Raw genomic sequence first — 22,996 nt, 5'->3', positions numbered from 1 at the left:
CCACGCCCACTGTAACGCTCACAAACCGCCCACAATTTTGAAAAAGTTTTAAGTTTTTTTTAATTTTCTTATTTTTTTCCCTATTTCTACTGGTATTCCAGAAAATTGTTAAGTTTCCGATAAGTAAGTTAAGTATCTGATAGTCCGGGAACTCGACTATAGCTTCTATCTTGTTTTATTATTATACAAGTTTAAATATGTATATATTGCATTTATATTTTAATAATATTTTTTTTTATAACGTATCTGAATCCTAAATTTTATTAACAAAGCTTAATATATTACAATTTAGTTGGGTATTTACTCATTTAATGTTTTCAAAGTATGTGTTCTTAATGAAAGAAAACCTTATTTTTTATTGTCTAAAATTGAAAACTCAAACACATAAATGAAATCAATAATACTAGGAAATAGTATTATCAATTCGTTGGCCTTTCGGAATCGTACATTCGCTACAAGTTCGACTTAGTGCAGGCCTCTTTTGCTTGTTCATACAGCATGACGCATAGCGGAGTTCCTCATAAATTTCGATCCAGAAGCAACGGTCAGGTTGTAAATATGTGTTTTCGCTTTCGAGAATCTCACCTTTAGTAGATATATTATTAACAACCGATTGAGTTGGTGTAGCTTTATGGTGGTATCGAAATTTAAACCAAAATTCAAAGAAAGCAACAATCGCAGCCGCAATAATTCCAGTTATTAGCACCACAAATACGCCGCCTGTGTATTACAAATTATAAACATTATGATAAATTATTAAATATAGATTTGTTTAAAGGCATATATACACGGTGTGTCCCAAAAAATTACAACATACAGCGCCATCTATTGAAAATGTGCAACAATAAAAAGATACATTCATCCTCTTTCAAACGCACCTAACTTCACGTAAGTCGGATGACAGATCTAAAAGTGCTAATGGTTCAAATGTGTGCTTATGGTTGATTACCTTTTATGATTCGAAGGGTATTGTCCACAGGAATTAGTTCCAGAAGGTCAAACTGTTAATGGAGAATACTACTTAGGCGTTTTACATCGTTTGTGGAAAATAGTCGGTCGTGTTAGACCAGAATATCCAACAGGAAAACAGCTGTTTTTATTGCACGATAATGCACCACCTCACAAGACCAAAAAAGTTAACAAATTTTTAATGAAAAAGGGATTTCTCTCATCGACCATCCTCCGTATTCGCCTTATCTATCACCATGTGACTATTTTTATTTCCAAAACCGAAAACCAAGATGGGAGCATTTTATGATGATATCCCAGCCATTCAAGCAGCCGTAACCGAGGTACTGAAGAACATTTCTATAAATGACTGGTTGATCGCTCCAAACGTTGTGTTGAGTCAAATGGAACCTATTTTGAATAAATAATAACTTTCAAAGATAATATAATGTGTATTTTATTTTATATCCAAAAAGTTCGGTTAGTTTTGGGACACACCGTTTATATGGGTTTCAAAAACGGAAACCCCATTTCAAATCATGTAGTTTAGTAAGTAGAGTGCAAAGTGGGGAAAACATTTTCGATCGCATTAACTTTTATACCCGTTACTCGTAGAGTAAATGTTTGGGAGTGACAGATTTTGACGGTTTGTGGGCGCTAGAGTGGGTGTGGCAAAAAGTTTTTAGGCAAATTAATAGAAATTTAAAAGACTAATAATAAAATTCAAAAATATCAAAAAAATCTTCGGCACTTGCTTGTGTAATATGAACTTTCTAGCTTGTATAGTTCCTGAGATCTCGACGTTCATACGGACAAACGGACATACGGCATGCCCTGATCGACTCGGCTATTGATCCTGATCAAGAATAAATATACTTTATATAGTCGGAAACGCGAATACACGAGAAACAAGAGATTAGGCATGCCGATTATAGAGACATAGACGCAGCACAAGTTTGTTAAATGAGGTTGTTATGCCCACTCTAATGTCCACAAACCGTCCAAGTTTGCCACATGCAGTTTAGATATTTTTTCATTTTATTAGTCTTGAAAACTTCTATCAAAGTTTTTACAAAATTTTACTTTTTACAAAATTTTACATTTTTTTCATTTTATTATTTTTTTGCCCCATTTCTACCATGTTCCAGAAAATGGTGAAATCGCACTTCCACTAGCTAAGTAACGGGTATCTGATAGCCAAGGAAATATACTATAGCGTTCTATCTTGTTTTCCTGTAAAGTCAACGCAAAGTACGCTTCAAAAATGAATTTTCGAGTTGGCGGTTTCAAATCCACCAGCCATAACGGTTTTTTAGATATATTGTTATTGTAGACCTTTCGCTATCTATATCTATAATTTTGAAGTTGAAGTAGTAAGCAAATCATTAAAAAAAATCATTAACAAGTGGACATTTACCTTAAAATAATCATTTTTTATAATTATAATTTAATATTAGATTATGAAAGCGTACCTATGCTCTCCAGACCAAGTGCATTCGCTTTTGATTGTTTGCTTGTATTTTTGCGAGTACATGTTTCATCAGTGTTTTTCCACCATTTATCATACAACATTTGAATGTCACCCCTTTCTTGAAGCTCAAGTATAGCCAATGAAATTTTATCTCGCCAAGGCGATCCTTTTGGTGTAGCGATACCATACCCTATAGAAGTGATAAATGGAAATATACGTTTAAATGAATATTTACTTTTGGTGTCAGAGTGGGAAACTATTTACAACCTCGATAAGTTTACAAAAATACTTTTTAAAATAAAAATATATTATTTAAATATTTAGGTTTTTTTAATTATCATCAACATTTTTTAACTTTATCTTTAGCAACGGAATTGTTCAGATTTCTTTTACGTTTTCTATTGTTTCGCAAATTGGATAGTGCGACGATTATACATACACATATCTACCTTAAAACAACACACAAAATCAATCATACCTTTTGTATCTAAAAGTCCTCCGATTTGCGTCAAATTACAATCCCGCTGAACGATGTAATCAAGCATTGTGGATTCCATCAAGAACGCATATTTACCCTGATTTACTCGCTTAATACCATCCTCATAAGTAGTGGTAAATGCCGATGGTTTTTTGTTATCCATGCTTCTCCAAATTTTTTTGTATGTTTCTATCATGGAGTCCTACTTAATAGATGCATTTAGTCACCAATGAAGATTTGTCGATATACTAGTTACATACCCTAAAAAATGTCATTGTAGATCCGCTATCTAGAGTGCCATAAGATATCTCAGTTTGAGAAGCCAAATCATCTGCGTTCTCGATAGGGTTAATCATACGCTCCGTGGTTAAAAAAGCTGCTAGATTTGCGGTATAAGATGCAACAATAATAAGCGAAAAGAAACCCCAAATACTGCTTATTATTCGGGTCGACATTGCTCGTGGATAAATATCAGTTGACTGTTGCATAAGAGTTTCTATAGTAAACCAAAAACTGTCAGTTAGGGAGAACTGGTTGCCAATAGAAATATTGTCTAGATCGCAGGGGTGAATGCACTTCCACTCGAGAGGCGAAAGTTTTCCAACAACATATATGCAAATAGATACAAGGAAATATGCAATTAGTACATATAACCAGATTTCTATCGCTAATGGATTCATAAAAGAAAATAATCTCGTTGGCTCTGATGCTGGGACCTTAAACAAGAAAAGGGTATTATCATTACCATCAATTTCCTAACTAAAATAAACTATATGCAAACCTTAAATAAAATACTTATCCCCAAGTTCATAAATGGTTTAGTGAAATCAATAACGCTTTCTCTTGCATACGTTATAGTCATAGATCCAACGGCCAGGTCCGCCTTCTAAGTATATTCATAAGTGTTATTGTCACTAAAAGAGAAAAACAAATTGGAACCAACTTACATATTTCATCAGCTGTGCGACCATTCCGTTCCATTGCCCAGTTTCGGGGTCCTTGGCCCCATACTTTCTATCCGGTACCAGATCCAGTATATAATCAAACCCAACTTCCCGAGAAATGGTTTCCAATATATCTACGCAAAAACCATAAAATCGCTCGTTGCCCGTAAAATTTTTGCCGTAATGCATCATTACATATGGAGTTTCCTGGAAGTAATCTTTACAATTACTTTTAAATATTTTATATTCGTCGTCTTCACAGACCAGAATTGTTATCACTACAAGTGTCACATTCATGGAACCAGCATCGAAAAACATTGATGGTTCTGTTATATTTAGATGCCCATGAGGGGTCCATTCCCCGACTTTTACAATGGAATGTTGCTTCAATTTAATTAAGTCCAACTTGAACTGTACTCGCTGGCCATCCTTAAACTGAATGGGACCTGTCAGACCTTTCCATTCAACCTTGAAAAGTATAACAATTGAGTAACAATCATAAAAATATATTTTAGAGAAATTTAAATAAAAATAATTATATAGTAGCATATGTACCATAGTATAACACTTTGTCACACACACACACCACACACGCACAGTACATATGTACCCCTTGACCACACCCACCCAATCCATTCACCCCAACCATAAGTCAGATCCCAAGCTCTTGGCGACAATAACAATTTCAGCCGCGTTAACATAAACAATTGATTCATAGACATAAACATCCGCCGATGCCGAAATTCGTTATTCCCACTAAGCAACCAAATAGCTTACGCAGCACAAATCCTGGTAATTTTCCATGCGCAACTCTCTTAAAGAGCGCAACCCATTTGAATAAAGAGGAGAGCCTTCAAGCTCATATAAACAAAGTCGACCAAGGGTTTGCTAAGCGTTCAACTCACACTCCAGATTTAGTTCTAATTCATCCACTATACCATTAAGACGTGAATTGACTCCGATTCAAAGTTGTATTATTATCTTGAAATAAAAACTTATATTTTTTTCAAAACTTGCTACCGCGAACTCGTTATTATATACATCTTACTGTCTTGCCCGCAACTAACTCTACAATCGAAAAAACAAAATTACAAAACCGCTGCTTATTATCAAACAAATGTATTTCTAAGTAGAGTAACGCTATAGTCGATTTTCTCGACTATTGGATACCCATTACTCAGCCAGGCTGAGTAATTCAACAAATTATGTTTAGTCTAGTACTGTAAGAATAACTGGCATAATAATGTAGTGCCAAAATATTTGTTTGCATACATTTTTTTTTTGCCTATTGGCAAAATCTTTGGACAAATCAGAATCGCACGCGACATTTATGTATAAAGATAAGCTATAGCCATCACTTTCTATATTTAAAATTTGTTTAAATACGAGATTTGTTATGAGATTTAAGGGAACGAATAGCAATACAAAGATATAGAACCGAAATAAAAGTTCAATATAAATGCGCAAAGGTGAAATTAGTTTATATTAATTAAATTGAAAAGATTCCCTACAAATAAATGTGAAAAATATAATAATTGATAAATTATATATTTTCATTTTTAAATTTGATTAACCTACTCAATTCTAAGATTTTCTTTTTACTATCTACAAGTACAACGACTGGTCATATCGTCGTCTAATTTTAATCAATTTACGCCCGAAATCAAAAAGCTGTTATCTACCAAATTCGAACACGTTATGATCAACAATAATAAAGGTTTTTGTTTTCATTTTTTTTCGATTATTCCTAAGCAGCTTCATGATAGCTTATCCTGCACGATCCGACTTTAATAGTGTCTGCAATAGAAAATAGCATTTTGGGAAAGTTTCGTACTAATAGCTTCAGAAAGGAGGAACTAAGTATATCGACACGACTGTTAATACCGGTCAAGAATATATATACCCTATGAGGTCTTATTGAATCTGCTTACCTAAACTTACCTAGCATTTAAAGTTCCCGAGGTCTGGACGATTTTGCGGACGGAAAGAAAGACATAGCCAGAACGACACGGCTAATGAAAAAAAAAATTTCAAAAATGTGGGCGTGACATTTTTGGTCTGTTTGTAGGCGGTAGATTGGGCGTGGCAAAACGATATTTCAAAAATGTGGGCGTGTTAGCAATAAACTTGCGATGCGCGATTAATTATCTGATTATCGAGAAGCTTACAGCGTTCTCTATTACATTTTTTACATTCCAACAAATTTGTTGTTGGTCGCTGTCCGATTTTCTAAGCGTGAACTCAATTCAGTAAAGCGAACACGAAATGTTAAATGGTAAGTTTGAAATATTATTATTATACTCGTATTATAATGATATTATACTCGTAGAGTAAAAGGGTATACTAGAATTAGGGTATTCTTCTACGCCCACAAACCGCCCAAATCTGTCACGATCACAATTTTGAAAAATGTCTTCATATTTATTATTTTTGAATATATCTTGTAAATTTCTATAGATTTGCCAAAAAACTTTTTTCCACGCTTACAAACCGCACAAAACTCTCACGCCCACACTTTTAAACGTTTTTAAAGTTATTTTTCGTTTTATTATTGTTTCCTCAATTTCTACCGAAATTCCAAAAATTTTGAAATTTCTTGTTAGCACTTCCACTAGCTGAGTAACAGGTATCTGATAGTTGGGGAACTCGATTATAGCATTCTATCTTTTTTGGTACTGGAATCATTTGAAATTGTAGGTAATATGGAGAAACGAAATTTTAATACTTCGACAAGTTTGCAAAATTATTTTACTTTTACACTTTACCTCGTAGAGGTAATCACTCACTCAGATCTGAAAAATTTTGTTGATAAAATGTTGTTGATGTTGATGAAATGTTGTTTCCTGTTTCGCTACTTAATTGTAATCAAACTCACTGCATTTAAGTAGTTAATAAGACTAAGGCCCCCGTTCCATGGAATTTCCTCGTCACAGCTTATATTTGAAAAGGTTAAAGAGTGCGATTGCTCCAATGTCTGCAATCCAATCGCGAACACGTACACCGAATCGAACATTAGGGCTGGCTCTGACTAAAGATTTGTTGAAACGCTTTTAAAATAGTGTACTTTCCGCGACATTTCTATTTCTATTAAGCTTACCTCAAGAATAGTTGATTTTTGAACATGTAGATTAAAAAAAGGTTTTTTTAACATATGGTGACTGTAGAATCCGATATCCTTCAAAATCTGCTTCACCCCAACATCCCCAGTGTCGACCAATCGAAACGATGTTATGTTCACAAAATTATATTTAAAATCTTCCAGATCGTAAGCTTCCAAGTCAAAGCTTGTAAACAAATAATGATACTTGTATTCATTCATTTGCTGCTGTAATATCTATAGTTTTTTTTATAAAAAAGATAATAACAGATGAGTTTAAAGAGTGTTACATGCAAAGTTGAAAAACACAACAATTACTACTTTAATATAGAGACGATCTTATCTTAGCTGTCGATACTGATCAAGAATATACATATGTGTCGGCATTAGGGGAGTCTTATTCATTTTATTTGTAAGTTTTATAATTTTAGTGCAGTTCCGATCTATTCCACCAGTCAAACTTCACTGAGGTGATTTCTCCTTTTTCTCCAATCTTCCTCATATTCTATTCGGTCTATACAGAACACTGGCGTTCACTACTTCTTATTGTCATCCCTCTCTAACACACTATTTATGACAACCAGATCGGATCTCACTCAGCTGCTTCTCAGAATTTCACCACAATGCTACAATTTCATCAGATTGTGAAATCATGGAAACGATTCCCAAAATTCCAGGAGACGCGCTCCGACACGGCCTTCCTGGCCTATCACACGTCCTCGTGATTCTTGTCCACCATTCAAGTCCAAATCACACAATTTCATCAACTTAATTCCAATTAATTCCATTTATTAACTTATAGAGCCGCTTACACAAACATTAATTGACAATTCATCTCATGATTGATTTTTCTTTTACAAACTTAATTATAGAGACATCTATAATCTACGCATCAAAACTTCAAACTATTCAGATTAACTTAAAGTTAACTTTAGTTAAGTTTTCCATAACTTTAATTTCGCATATCAACATTGGCGTGTCTTCTCTCACACCCAATCTCTTGACCCCCGTCATAACACTTCACGTCCCTGCGAGATAGCTGTTATAGTGCGGTCATTACTCTTTTTGAACACACGCCATTTCACTCGTGCCGTTTATCAAATCTTTCCCCTCTTGGGACACAGCTGCACAATCACTAGTGACATCTTTCAACTCTTCTCCCTCTTGGAATTCACCATTACATTACATTCGATCACCATCTAGTACATTAATTACCTGAAATGGGCCCTTAAATTTGGGGTCAAGCTTCGTTTGATGCCGCTCCTCGCTTTTCAGTAACACATGATCACCTACCTTATACCAAACTACTTTTGCTTTGTTTTTATCAAACCTTTGTTTATCGTACTGTGCATTCTTTTGCATGTTTTTTTTTTGGCTTGTGCCGTCATCTGTTCTTTATCGACTACACTTTCTTCCACATCGACTGGCAAAAGGCCTAGTTTCTCTTCCTATCAGCAGTTCCAAAGCACTTGCCTTAGTGACTCGATTTGTGGTGCAATTCATGGCTAGTTGGATTTCTGCCAACGCATCTTGCCATGATCGCTGACTCGTTTCCACAGCAGTAAGCATAGTCTTAAGAGTGCTCATCACCCTTTCAACCTGCCCATTTGCTCTACTGGCACCTGTAGATATTAAGTGCAACTCAGTCCTGTTTGTTGCACAAAACTCACGGAACTTGTTGGCAAAACTTCTGCCTTGATCCGCTATAATACAACTGGGAACTCCAAAGAAAGACATACTTGACACAGCTTTAATACAATTTTCCGAGTCTAGATGTAGAGTATGATACAAGTGAACAATCTTAGTGAACGCATCTAAGTGAACTATGATATATTCCTTTAGATCGTTCTTTCCACTAAGCTTCCCACTTATATCTACGTGTACGGTATGAGACGGTATGTCAATCTTGGGAATTGGGTGCATTTCAATTTACATTTTGCCTGATGAAGGCTTGGACAATTTGCAATTTTCCACAAATTTTCTTACATATTTGGACATGTGCTCAAACCAATAATTCTCGTAGACTTTGTCTAAAGTTTTCTGCAACCCCAAGTGCATTACAGCATCGTGTACGTGATTAATAACGGACCACCTAAACGCTTTAGGGATTACTGGTAGGCAACGAGTATTGCCATTACGCTGTATTTTGTATCCAGTTCGAACCTCATGTTTTATCGATATTTGCCTCCATATCTTCATTATTCAATTGAGCCAATTGTTGCTGTTCGGCTAATAGCCAATTATCTATTATTGTCGCCAGATGAACACGAACTTCATCTACTTTGCTTGGCATTTGAAACTGTGGGAATACGTGGGAATCCACGTGAGCCATTTGGCTGCCCTTGCGATACTCTACACTAAAGTCAAATACCTGTAAGTACGCCCACCAGCGGTGTACTCTTGGTGTCAACTCGGCCTTTGTACGACTAGCTTTCAATGAATTGCAATCAGTATACACAACAAATTTTCTAGCGTGCAAATAATGTCTAAAATGTCTTACTGCATTATAGACAGCTAGCGTCTCTAATTCATACGAGTGATATTTGGCTTCTGATATTGACGTGCATTTGCTATAGTATTCGACTACTCTGTGTTTCCCTTCTATTTTATGCATAAGCATTGCGCCATAGCCATCTGCACTGGCATCAGTTGCAATTCAATTGGAAGCTCGGGGTCGAATATGATCAGTACAGGGTCACATGTAAGCACTTTGATAATATCCTGCCGTATCTTCTCGTGTTCCTCCTTCCAAGTAAAAGCATTCAGCTTAGACGTTAACTGATACAGTGGCTTCATCTTCTCTGAAAATCGTGGAACGAATTGTCTGAAGTACGATGCCAGACCTATAAACTGCCTTAACTGCGTTGCCGAGGTTGACTGAGATAAAACAGAAAGGGCTTCTATCTTACGAGGATTTGGTTTAATTTCTCCGCCCTTGATGTAGAATCCTAGGTATTCTATTCCTGTACAAAGAAAATTACAATTTTTTATATTGAACGAGACAACGCTTTAAACACTGTATTCAACCTCTCACATGCTTCCTCCTTTGTATTCGCAACTACTAGCACATCGTCTATGTAAACAACTGCATAGGAATAGGCTAAGTCCCCCAAAGCTTGAACAATGGCACGTTGAAAAATAGACGACGCATTTTTTAGACCAAATGGGATGGCCAGAAACTCGTACTGACCCTCTGTAGTCACAAATGCTGTTTTTTCTTTTTTAAAAATTTTAGATCTGCTGGGATCGTCCCAGCATAACGACTGGAACTAGTTGCAAAAGTGTTGATGTAGCAAAACGGAACTGCATGCTAATATCTCGTTATCACGAGAACAATATTAAGTAATAAATTCGAAGTTCTCCGGCCAAAGCTAATTGCAATGGGAAAGTTTGATGCGAATTCTTCAATTCTTTAGAAAAGCACGACAGTTTAACGGAAAACCACAATAAAAAGCTAAGTTGCACCATTAAGCCAAAGAATTCTGCTATGCAAACATATACACATATCGATTTTTGAAAAGATATTTTTAAGTTCTCTGTACAATAAATAATTCTATGGTAACTATAATTATTTTAACCTTAAAAGTAATTATTTTAACATTTTGAGACTTTTTGCCAGTTTTCCTATAAAACGGATCTAACAATTTCTGTTTCAACTAAATCCGTATAGACTTTTTGTAGCATGACTTTTAACAATAAAATAATAACGTAAAAAGTGTGCTTATAAAATTGGAGTCCTCTTTCGCGATGGTCAAACTAGTGTTGTTGATAATCTGGCCATGTCCATCGAATACTATATACTTAGAAGACTATATAAAATTTTTTCTATCTTAATTTTTTGGCCAAATATCGAAAAATTATTTCATACCAGTTACTAGTAGAGTAAAAGGGTATACTGGATTCGTCGAAAAGTATGTAACAGGCAGAAGGAAACGTTTTCGACCACATAAATATATATTCTTGATCAGGATCAATAGCTGAGTCGATCTGGCCATGTCTGTCTGTCCGTATGAACGCCTCGATCTCAGGAACTACAAAGGCTAGAATGTTGAATTAAGCATGCAGCTTCCAGAGACATAGACGCAGCGCAAGTTAATTTCTAAATGTTGCCACGCCCACTCTAACGCCTACAAACGCCCACGTTTTTTAAATGTTATTTTTTAGTTTTTTATTAGTCTTGTAGATTTGTATTGATTTGCCGAAAAACTTTTTGCCACGCCGACTCTACCGCCCACAAACCGCCCAAAACTGCAAAGCCCACGTTACCAAAAAATAAAAATGATACTTACATTTTTTAACAAAATGGAAATACCGTTCGAGTTTGTATCGATAATAATATTATGTATTTCCTTTCCTTTAAATTCGTTCAATGCGGATAAATAGGACCCTCGAGAAACCTGTCGCATATGAACTTCTCCATGAAATGACCGAGATAGCTGATGCAAGTTTAATATTCCTGTAACAAGTTTTTTATATATTTTATGTATTACTTTTTTATATTTACTTATAGTAGGATAGAAAGCTAGTCGTCTTTCTTGATCATCAGATACCCGTTACTCAGCTAGTGGCATCGGAAGGAGAAATACTAACATTTTCCGGGTCATCGGTAGAAATTGGGGAAAAATTAAAAAAATATATATAATTTTTTCATAAGTGTGGCCGTGACAGTCTTGCGCGGCTTGTGGGCGCTACATTGGAAGTGCAAAAACTTGTTAGGCAAATCTATAGAAATTTAGATGATATATAAAAAAAAAATTAAAAAATATAACAAATTTTTGGAGTGGGCGAGGCAGTTCTGGGCGGTTTGTGGGCGTTGGAGTGGCCGTGGCAAACTTGCGCTGTGGCTATGTCTCTGGAATCTGCATGGCTTATCTCAGCTGTTTTCCATCTATAGTTCCTGAGATCTCAATGTTCATACGGACGGACATAACCAGATCGATCCTATTGATCCTGATTAAAAAAACCTTATAGGGTCGGAGAAGCTTCTTTTTACCTCTTACTTACTCCTTTTACTATACGAGTAACGGGTATAAAAATGAAAAGACAAATAATAGAATCGGGGTTAGACTGGGCGAAGTAACACTATGATACAAACTTGCACAAACCAGTGGAGGTATACGGGAAATGTGATCTCGGTGAGCAAACATGCAGAAAGTGGGTTGCGCAGAAATTAAAAAGTGCAAATTTTGACTTGAAAGACAAGGAACGCCCTAGACATCTGAAAAAGTTCGAAAATGAAGATTTGGTGACGTTGCTTGATGAAACACGTGCCGTTCTGGAGTTGTCCAAGAGTTCTGTTCTGGAGTCGGTTTTTTGATGGTCGCAAAAGGCCTCAAAGCCATAGGAATGATGTCGACAACTCCAGGAGTGTTTGGCAAATTTGATTGATTTAAAAAAACTTTATTGGAACCACTTTAGTGCATTTTTCTTGGCAGTAAATAGTCTACGCGCTCGTGTATTAGTATTAGATTATAACATTGGTGACCTACCATTTTCTTTTTCATGCAAGATTCCAAAGCGTGTCCAATTTAAATACTGTATTACGTCATTAAAGGCATAATTTACATATTTCTGCGATGGATAGACGTTAATAGAAAAGTCATGGGCAGACCGACCAATGTTTGGGATGTCCAGGGCATCGCATACTGAATTTATATGGGTCGCCAAAACAGAGTCAGTTGGACTAAAAATAGCTTGAACACCAACTCGTATAAGTTTGCACACTAGAATACAGGTTACGTTGTATTTAAATATTTCCCAATGACATAACAATCTCACCCTTTTGAACTGTCTCGAAAGAGTCAAATCGATTTACATATTCAATATAGTAATCAACGGTAGTCTCAGGCAAAAGGCTTTTGTCCATATTAAGCCTATGAATAGCGTATCTAAACGCCATTTCCGAGTTATACATTCCAGGATGGTTTGAAAATATAGCGCCTTAAAAAAATATTAGAAGACTGATTTGGACTCATTTCTAGGTGTTTTACCAACTCTCACTAAGGGTGGAACTCCCGAAGCGTATGAAATAAATTGAAGCAGTAATAAGCCGTTTGCTATAAACATTACGGTTCAACCCCTTAGGCACGAAAGAAACGACTGGCTTAAAATGATGTCTGTTTTGGAAAACAGCAGGTAATGAAGAAGCCACACAAAAGTATAGAACGGGATCAAGAAAAAAGAATGTCACGACTGTAAAATACCATTGTCATTATATTTTTCAAATATATATTGTCATTATATTAATAAAACAAAATTTCATAGAAATGAAATATATTCGTATTGCTCTGCGAATATATATTTTTGAAAGTGGTATTACATTTTTATTTTCTCATTACACTTTAAAAACTTTTCTAACGAAATTGAATGTGAAATACGCGTTTACATTTACTTACCAACCACTACACGATCTTTATCTTAAAAATGTAAGGCGAAGATTATGACATGATTATTTATTGAAGCATTTTAAGGAATAAGTGTTGATATTTCAACAAAATGCATTTTATTTTCATTAATATCCGATTGCTACAGATGTATGTACATATGTACCACGAGCGCAGAGGTATCAAAAGAAACTTTACATTTGAGATGCGCAACGGAACATGAAAAGACTAACTAAACATAATGGACGGAGCGAAGGCCCTTCAAAACCGCGAATTTGATTCAGTGCCAACATATTAGAAAATTTTAAGTATTTCCGAATTTGTTTCATTAATATTTCAGGAAATTGATTAATTTTATTAACAACTACAAGTAAAACTTACAAAGAGTGATTATTTAGGGAAATTTATGTAATATATATTTGATAACAAAGAACTAATATTTGTTATGTTGAGGATGTTAGGGATGAAATCAACTGGGATTTTATATTTATATAATTGAATTTAAATGTTATTCATAATATAAATAAATTAAGGCAAATTAAAAACAAGTTAGAATGCTATAATCGAGTTCCCAGACAGATATCGGTTACTCAGCTGGTGAAAGTGGGAACGAAAAATTTTTACTTTTCTGGAATATCAGTAGAAATTGTGAAAAAAAAAAATAAAAAAATAAATGAAAAAAAAAATGAAATAAAAGGTCTTGGGTGCTTGTCGGCGGATTTTTGCCAAATGGATAGAAAGACTAATAAAAAATATCAACGGCAACATAATTTAAATAACTTGTGATGCGTTTGTGGACTGATCAAGAAAATATTTGTAACTTTATATGATATAAAGTTTAAATATTATTATGATATATTATATGTTTATAAAACTTTTTTCTCTACGATTATTAATTACTGAATGTTGCCAAAATTGGAAGGAAAACCTAGTTAAATCTTGAAAAAGAGATTGAAATTTCTCCCTCTTCGAAATTAAATAATGTGCATGAACCGTGACTAACAGTGATTATTTTGTGCAGTTTTTGTGATGGTTTGTCTAAGCGATGAATTGCTAGGACAATGTTAAAATCACCGCTAGTTTTCATACAAATATGTACTTGGTTATGATTCACCGATGAAAGAATATGAATAGAAGAAGAAATCTAAACACTACCTAATCGTCCTTTCTTCTCATAAGATGGAATAGTTAGTATTTTCAGAGTCTGGCATATTATTAGCGCAGCAAATACCGAGATCGCGTCAAGATTTTAAATCAATGTCTCACTCGACGATTTTATTTATTTTTTTTTTAGAGCTGGCAACATCGTAACGTTATTTCGTTACCTTCTAGGAACACTAATGCAACGGCTCAAACACCAAATACCTTAACGGTTTTTAGAACTTTAGTAAATCTGACAACTGCGACTATTTTGTAAGGGCCCCAGTGAAAAAAAAACAGGTGAAAGTGTAACAAAAGTTATAGAAAATGCAGGCTGCTTTGTGAGGTGTCGTTTCATCCACCTTTTTGCTTTCAATACCACAAATCAAAAACTACAATTCAAAATTGTTAATCCCTTTTTGAATTATATATGTATATTTAAATGGGGATACTAAGTTTATGGGAACTTCTATGGTCATAAAGTTTCCTCTATTTACATTATTACAAATTACAATTACATTACAAATTATTAATCTCTCGAAATACTTTTAATATCACACAAAACCACACTATATAAAATTTACGCGTTCGACCCGCGTAACGTCATTTCCGACTTTTCTATGACAGATACATGTGCATCATAGATGATATAGTCGTCCGTTTTTGATCAAACTAACATTGGTACATACTGAATAAGAATGTGAACTACACTTCAGTTCCACAATTCATCGCTACTGGAAAACATAACAAAATCATCGGATACGCCAGCAGAGCCAACTGCTTCGGCTGCAAAGTCGACGATCTCCCGACTCTCTCGCGCGCGATCACTCTCTAAATAATTTAGGCTGATGAAAATTCAATGACAATGTCATTTTTAATAAATAGGTGATGATTTTTGAAGGAAATTCATCAAATTCTTGCCGACTGCTAAGCCGACGCTCTCATTCGGCGAGCGCATAAGCATCATAAGAAACTATGAATTTGTGACATGCAGAGACAAATTATGCACATATGTATGTACATACATAGGTACATAGGTACATAGTGAACGAGCAAAAGGAAAATAATACTAAGAGAAAGAAATAGACTAACGCATTCCTTTTCTAAAAGGCACATTTTTTCGCCCTTTTTCGCGAAATCACTTGCGATTTGATTTTTGTGAGAAGCAAACGCGATTTTTATTGAGTGCCAGTTTCGAAGAAAATAGTAAGAAAATTATTTTAAATTAAATTTTTAATTATCTTCAAATTTAATTCATCAATTTTGTGAGAAGCAAACGCGATTTTAATTGAGTGCCAGTTTCAAAGAAAATAGTAAGAAAATTATTTTAAATTTAATTTTTATTTATTTTCAAATTTAATTCATCAATTATTCCAGGTAATGGATTCATTTTATAAAAGCAACAAATACAACTCACATAAGAGATCATTTAAGATAAATTGTTTTAATAGATTTAATACTAATATTTTTTATTTTAAGGTTAATTGAACATGGGACTATTTTTCAACGCTTATGGGACTATGGACCAAAACCCGTAGGAGAAGACGCTGAAAACTCCGAAATTATATATGTACTAAAAGTTATGAAAAAGCGATGGATATTTCAGACTCTTCAAAAATGAGCGGGGACCTAGTGTTTAAAATTTGGTGAAAGAGCTATGAATAATATGATGATTTGTTCGTTAAAATGTGCACAAGCAGCAGTAAAAAAAGATGATTTTGCGCTCTTTTTTCTGGGTTTTTTTCTCAGCAATGCTTCCCTAGGACACGCCAATGTTAAAATCATCGCTAGTTTTTATACAAATTAAACGGTGATTAGGCGCTCGAGATTTATGCTAGGTGGTGAAATGATACACTCGTGAAAAGTTTGTGAATGGAAATTTAGGGTAGAAACACGAAGGTACGTATATACGAGTATGTACATAGTTGGTTTCATTATTTGTCCGTTATTCCTATGGCAGCCATATAACATATGTATGTGGTCTGATTCGACCAGCTCCGACGTATACTAAGTGCAGTAGACTTTAAAACTGAGATACTAGACCAGCATGTGTTGAAACGGACGTTCGGGCAGACAGACATGGCTATATTAACTCGCCTGTTTATACAGACGGCCGGATATCTCTAGATATCTAGATATCTCTACAATAGTGATCATTTTTAGGAATATACCACCAATACTATGTATAAACTATTGATCAAAGTGAATAATGTATAAGCATATACCTACAGCTGCAATCAAATTAATAGTAGTGTTTATAGTGATTTTCGTGGAAGCCAAAAACGTTTATAATTTTTTTTTTTAATATCAATGCAACTCAACTAATGTAAGGTAGTAACAATAAAAAAAAGCTTAATTAAAAAAGAAAATCTTAAAAAATGTAAAGGGTGATATTATATAATAGTCCAATATTTACGGTAAAGTTTCCAAATATAAATATTTTCTTGGGTTATTTTGGCCTTAATGGACCGCAAGGGCCAAAATAGGGACTGCTCCAAGGGCCAATACTAGAGTTCTCTTGAGTGAAAACACTTTTGTTGGGCTTTTTGAAATTACGCTATTATTTTTGAGTCGTCTTGTATTAAAATTGTCTCAAAACTTGCATTTAAGTTACAAGATTTTTTTTGCGATGGAGCAAGCCCGAAAGGCAGAATCCTTGACTGTCCTCAGAAGCAAGGACCTAACCTCTCTCTAAGTGAAGAAATGGAGAAAATAATGAGAAATAACTGTTTGCTTGACCGAGACTATTTTGACCGCAGCTGTAAGTATATACACAATTCAAACGTACGAGTTATTATTGCGTATTTAATTTTTGTATATTGAAGCCCCTCTCATCTTATAACATCGGACTAATGTTCAATTCGAATCACTTACTTTTACTAAACAGACATATCTATTAATGAAAATTATTTCCAAGCACAACAATACTGGCTCAATATTCAAAATATTGGTAAAATTTAAACCTTACATTTACAAGTTTATATCTATGAACGATGAAGAAAAATAAATGTGCAGGCATACAAAATTCTAAGTCCATTCGTCTATCAGTCGATCCACTTTTGTATTCCCCACAACGTGGTCTTGCTTTCCATACATACTTAGTTTTATATCATTTGAAGCTTTTGGGTTTGTGTATATTCTTGATCAGGATCAATAGCCGAGTCGATCTGGCCATGTCCGTCTGTCCGTCCGTCTGTCCGTATGAACGCCTCGATCTCAGGAACTACAAAGGCTAGAATGTTGAATTAAGCGTGCAGTTTCCAGAGACATAGACGCAGCGCAAGTTAATTTCTAAATGTTGCCACGCCCACTCTAACGCCTACAAACGCCCACGTTTTTTAAATGTTATTTTTTTAGTTTTTTATTAGTCTTGTAAATTTGTATTGATTTGCCGAAAAACTTTTTGCCACGCCCACTCTACCGCCCACAAACCGCCCGAAACTGCAACGTTACCAAAAAAAAAAAATTATACATTTTTTAACAAAATGGAAATACCGTTCGAGTTTGTATCGATAATAATATTATGTATTTCCTTTCCTTTAAATTCGTTCAATGCGGATAAATAGGACCCTCGAGAAACCTGTCGCATATGAACTTCTCCATGAAATGACCGAGATAGCTGATGCAAGTTTAATATTCCTGTAACAAGTTATTTATATATTTTATGTATTTATGTATTAGTAGGATAGAAAGCTAGTCGTCTTTCTTGATCATCAGATACCAGTTACTCAGCTAGTGGCATCGGAAGGAGAAATACTAACATTTTCCGGGTCATCGGTAGAAATTGGGGAAAAATTAAAAAAATATATATAATTTTTTCATAAGTGTGGCCGTGACAGTCTTGCGCGGCTTGTGGGCGCTACATTGGAAGTGCAAAAACTTGTTAGGCAAATCTATAGAAATTTAGATGATATATAAAAAAAAATTAAAAAATATAACAAATTTTTGGAGTGGGCGAGGCAGTTCTGGGCGGTTTGTGGGCGTTGGAGTGGCCGTGGCAAACTTGCGCTGTGGCTATGTCTCTGGAATCTGCATGGCTTATCTCAGCTGTTTTCCATCTATAGTTCCTGAGATCTCAATGTTCATACGGACGGACATAACCAGATCGATCCTATTGATCCTGATTAAAAAAACCTTATAGGGTCGGAGAAGCTTCCTTTTACCTCTTACTTACTCCTTTTACTATACGAGTAACGGGTATAAAAATGAAAAGACAAATAATAGAATCGGGGTTAATGGGCGAAGTAACACTATGATACAAACTTGCACAAACCAGTGGAGGTATACGGGAAATGTGATCTCGGTGAGCAAACATGCAGAAAGTGGGTTGCGCAGAAATTAAAAAGTGCAAATTTTGACTTGAAAGACAAGGAACGCCCTAGACATCTGAAAAAGTTCGAAAATGAAGATTTGGTGACGTTGCTTGATGAAACACGTGCCGTTCTGGAGTTGTCCAAGAGTTCTGTTCTGGAGTCGGTTTTTTGATGGTCGCAAAAGGCTTCAAAGCCATAGGAATGATGTCGACAACTCCAGGAGTGTTTGGCAAATTTGATTGATTTAAAAAAACTTTATTGGAACCACTTTAGTGCATTTTTCTTGGCAGTAAATAGTCTACGCGCTCGTGTATTAGTATTAGATTATAACATTGGTGACCTACCATTTTCTTTTTCATGCAAGATTCCAAAGCGTGTCCAATTTAAATACTGTATTACGTCATTAAAGGCATAATTTACATATTTCTGCGATGGATAGACGTTAATAGAAAAGTCATGGGCAGACCGACCAATGTTTGGGATGTCCAGGGCATCGCATACTGAATTTATATGGGTCGCCAAAACAGAGTCAGTTGGACTAAAAATAGCTTGAACACCAACTCGTATAAGTTTGCACACTAGAATACAGGTTACGTTGTATTTAAATATTTCCCAATGACATAACAATCTCACCCTTTTGAACTGTCTCGAAAGAGTCAAATCGATTTACATATTCAATATAGTAATCAACGGTAGTCTCAGGCAAAAGGCTTTTGTCCATATTAAGCCTATGAATAGCGTATCTAAACGCCATTTCCGAGTTATACATTCCAGGATGGTTTGAAAATATAGCGCCTTAAAAAAATATTAGAAGACTGATTTGGACTCATTTCTAGGTGTTTTACCAACTCTGACTAAGGGTGGAACTCCCGAAGCGTATGAAATAAATTGAAGCAGTAATAAGCCGTTTGCTATAAACATTACGGTTCAACCCCTTAGGCACAAAAGAAACGACTGGCTTAATGTTTTGGAAAACAGCAGGTAATGAAGAAGCCACACAAAAGTATAGAACGGGATCAAGAAAAAAGAATGTCACGACTGTAAAATACCATTGTCATTATATTTTTCAAATATATATTGTCATTATATTAATAAAACAAAATTTCATAGAAGTGAAATATATTCGTATTGCTCTGCGAATATATATTTTTGAAAGTGGTATTACATTTTTATTTTCTCATTACACTTTAAAAACTTTTCTAACGAAATTGAATGTGAAATACGCGTTTACATTTACTTACCAACCACTACACGATCTTTATCTTAAAAATGTAAGGCGAAGATTATGACATGATTATTTATTGAAGCATTTTAAGGAATAAGTGTTGATATTTCAACAAAATGCATTTTATTTTCATTAATATCCGATTGCTATAGATGTATGTACATATGTACCACGAGCGCAGAGGTATCAAAAGAAACTTTACATTTGAGATGCGCAACGGAACATGAAAAGACTAACTAAACATAATGGACGGAGCGAAGGCCCTTCAAAACCGCGAATTTGATTCAGTGCCAACATATTAGAAAACTTTAAGTATTTCCGAATTTGTTTCATTAATATTTCAGGAAATTGATTAATTTTATTAACAACTACAAGTAAAACTTACAAAGAGTGATTATTTAGGGTAAATTTATGTAATATATATTTGATAACAAAGAACTAATATTTGTTATGTTGAGGATGTTAGGGATGAAATCAACTGGGATTTTATATTTATATAATTGAATTTAAATGTTATTCATAATATAAATAAATTAAGGCAAATTAAAAACAAGATAGAATGCTATAATCGAGTTCCCAGACAGATATCGGTTACTCAGCTGGTGAAAGTGGGAACGAAAAATTTTTACTTTTCTGGAATATCAGTAGAAATTGTGAAAAAAAAATAAAATAAAAAAATAAAATAAAAAAATAAAAAAAAAATGAAAAAAAAGGTCTTGGGTGCTTGTCGGCGGATTTTTGCCAAATGAATAGAAAGACTAATAAAAAATATCAATGGCAACATTATTGAAATATAAATAGAAGAAGAAATCCAAACACTACCTAATCGTCCTTTCTTCTCATAAGATGGAATAGTTAGTATTTTCAGAGTCTGGCATATTATTAGCGCAGCAAATACCGAGATCACGTCAAGATTTTAAATCAATGTCTCACTCGACGATTTTATTTCTTTTTTATTTCGTTACCTTCTAGGAAAACTAATGCAACGGCTCAAACACCAAATACCTTAACGGTTTTTAGAATTTTAGTAAATCTGACAACTGCGACTATTTTGTAAGGGCCCCAGTGAAAAAAAAACAGGTGAAAGTGTAATAAAAGTTATAGAAAATGCAGGCTGCTTTGTGAGGTGTCGTTTCATCCACCTTTTTGCTTTCAAAACCACCTTTTACCACAAATCAAAAACTACAATTCAAAATTGTTAATCCCTTTCTGAATTATATATGTATATTTAAATGGGGATACTAAGTTTATGGGAACTTCTATGGTCATAAAGTTTCCTCTATTTACATTATTACAAATTACAATTACATTACAAATTATTAATCTCTCGAAATACTTTTAATATCACACAAAACCACACTATATAAAATTTACGCGTTCGACCCGCGTAACGTCATTTCCGACTTTTCTATGACAGATACATGTGCATCATAGATGATATAGTCGTCCGTTTTTGATCAAACTAACATTGGTACATACTGAATAAGAATGTGAACTACACTTCAGTTCCACAATTCATCGCTACTGGAAAACATAACAAAATCATCGGATACGCCAGCAGAGCCAACTGCTTCGGCTGCAAAGTCGACGATCTCCCGACTCTCTCGCGCGCGATCACTCTCCAAATAATTTAGGCTGATGAAAATTCAATGACAATGTCATTTTTAATAAATAGGTGATGATTTTTGAAGGAAATTCATCAAATTCTTGCCGACTGCTAAGCCGACGCGAGCGCATAAGCATCATAAGAAACTATGAATTTGTGACATGCAGAGACAAATTATGCACATATGTATGTACATACATAGGTACATAGGTACATAGTGAACGAGCAAAAGGAAAATAATACTAAGAGAAAGAAATAGACTAACGCATTCCTTTTCTAAAAGGCACATTTTTTCGCCCTTTTTTCGCGAAATCACTTGCGATTTGATTTTTGTGAGAAGCAAACGCGATTTTTATTGAGTGCCAGTTTCGAAGAAAATAGTAAGAAAATTATTTTAAATTAAATTTTTAATTATTTTCAAATTTAATTCATCAATTTTGTGAGAAGCAAACGCGATTTTAATTGATTTTAAACTGGCACCAATTTCAAAGAAAATAGTAAGAAAATTATTTTAAATTTAATTTTTAGTTATTTTCAAATTTAATTCATCAATTATTCCAGGTAATGGATTCATTTTATAAAAGCAACAAATACAACTCACATAAGAGATTCGACCAGCTCCGACGTATACTAAGTGCAGTAGACTTTAAAACTGAGATACTAGACCAGCATGCGTTGAAACGGACGTTCGGGCAGACAGACATGGCTATATTAACTCGCCTGTTTATACAGACGGCCGGATATCTCTAGATATCTAGATATCTCTACAATAGTGATCCTTTTTAGGAATATACCACCAATACTATGTATAAACTATTGATCAAAGTGAATAATGTATAAGCATATACCTACAGCTGCAATCAAATTAATAGTAGTGTTTATAGTGATTTTCGTAGAAGCCAAAAACGTTTATAATTTTTTTTTTTAAATATCAATGCAACTCAACTAATGTAAGGTAGTAACAATAAAAAGAAGCTTAATTAAAAAAGAAAGTCTTAAAAAATGTAAGGGGTGATATTATATAATAGTCCAATATTTACGGTAGTTCCAAATATAAATATTTTCTTGGGTTATTTTAACCTTAATGGACCGCAAGGCCCAAAATGGGGACTGCTCCAAGGGCCAATACTAGTGTTTTCTTGAGTGAAAACACTTTTGTTGGGCTTTTTTAAATTACGCTATTATTTTTGAGTCGTCTTGTATTAAAATTGTCTCAAAACTTGCATTTAAGTTACAAGATTTTTTTTGCGATGGAGCAAGCCCGAAAGGCAGAATCCTTGACTGTCCTCAGAAGCAAGGACCTAACCTCTCTCTAAGTGAAGAAATGGAGAAAATAATGAGAAATAACTGTTTGGTTGACCGAGACAATATTATTTTGACCGCAGCTGTAA

At 34.5% G+C, this 22,996-nt stretch overlaps 2 protein-coding genes and 2 long non-coding RNA genes across 14 annotated transcripts; 2 read left to right on the top strand and 2 right to left on the bottom strand.

Annotated features, from left to right (window-relative positions):
• Positions 1-222: 222 nt before the first annotated feature.
• On the bottom strand, positions 223-13,114 carry LOC6555852 (glutamate receptor ionotropic, kainate 1). Of its 10 annotated transcripts, XM_026983492.1 has the most exons (14): positions 12,929-13,114; positions 12,717-12,878; positions 12,428-12,661; positions 11,228-11,394; positions 6,939-7,175; positions 6,717-6,869; positions 4,106-4,309; positions 3,845-4,048; positions 3,679-3,783; positions 3,158-3,613; positions 2,898-3,099; positions 2,421-2,609; positions 950-1,359; positions 681-720 (listed from the first exon to the last, which is right to left on the bottom strand). In XM_026983492.1, the coding sequence occupies exons 1-13, from the start codon at positions 13,002-13,004 to the stop codon at positions 1,349-1,351; spliced, it is 2,400 nt and encodes a 799-aa protein (XP_026839293.1). In that variant the 5' UTR covers positions 13,005-13,114; the 3' UTR covers positions 681-720; positions 950-1,348. The 10 variants fall into 10 exon arrangements, with proteins under 10 accessions (XP_026839290.1, XP_026839291.1, XP_026839292.1 ...); XM_026983489.1 differs by lacking the exon at positions 950-1,359 and having other exon boundaries at positions 223-720; XM_026983490.1 differs by lacking the exon at positions 950-1,359 and having other exon boundaries at positions 223-720; positions 3,158-3,619; positions 3,685-3,783.
• Positions 13,115-15,038: 1,924 nt separating this feature from the next.
• Positions 15,039-16,187, top strand: LOC113564668. The gene is made up of 2 exons (XR_003408226.1): positions 15,039-15,774; positions 15,941-16,187. It is a non-coding gene; the product is annotated as an uncharacterized LOC113564668 (long non-coding RNA).
• Positions 16,188-17,935: 1,748 nt separating this feature from the next.
• LOC26526760 (glutamate receptor ionotropic, kainate 2) lies at positions 17,936-19,797 on the bottom strand. Of its 2 annotated transcripts, XR_003408220.1 has the most exons (4): positions 19,624-19,797; positions 19,408-19,569; positions 19,119-19,352; positions 17,936-18,100 (listed from the first exon to the last, which is right to left on the bottom strand). XR_003408220.1 is itself a non-coding variant. In XM_026983499.1 (3 exons), exons 1-3 carry the CDS (start codon positions 19,693-19,695, stop codon positions 19,099-19,101), a joined length of 492 nt encoding a protein of 163 aa, XP_026839300.1. In that variant the 5' UTR covers positions 19,696-19,797; the 3' UTR covers positions 19,014-19,098. The 2 variants fall into 2 exon arrangements, 1 of the variants encoding a protein (XP_026839300.1); XM_026983499.1 differs by lacking the exon at positions 17,936-18,100 and having other exon boundaries at positions 19,014-19,352; positions 19,620-19,797.
• Positions 19,798-21,366: 1,569 nt separating this feature from the next.
• LOC113564669 lies at positions 21,367-22,304 on the top strand. The gene is made up of 2 exons (XR_003408227.1): positions 21,367-22,102; positions 22,167-22,304. It is a non-coding gene; the product is annotated as an uncharacterized LOC113564669 (long non-coding RNA).
• The last annotated feature ends 692 nt before the right edge of the window (positions 22,305-22,996 follow it).

This window comes from Drosophila erecta, unplaced genomic scaffold (assembly GCF_003286155.1).
Source record: "Drosophila erecta strain 14021-0224.00,06,07 unplaced genomic scaffold, DereRS2 tig00000294-arrow-arrow-pilon, whole genome shotgun sequence".
Lineage (NCBI taxonomy): Eukaryota > Metazoa > Arthropoda > Insecta > Diptera > Drosophilidae > Drosophila > Drosophila erecta.
Note: the sequence above shows the minus strand (reverse complement) of the source record. Positions and strands in the feature narration are given on the sequence as shown.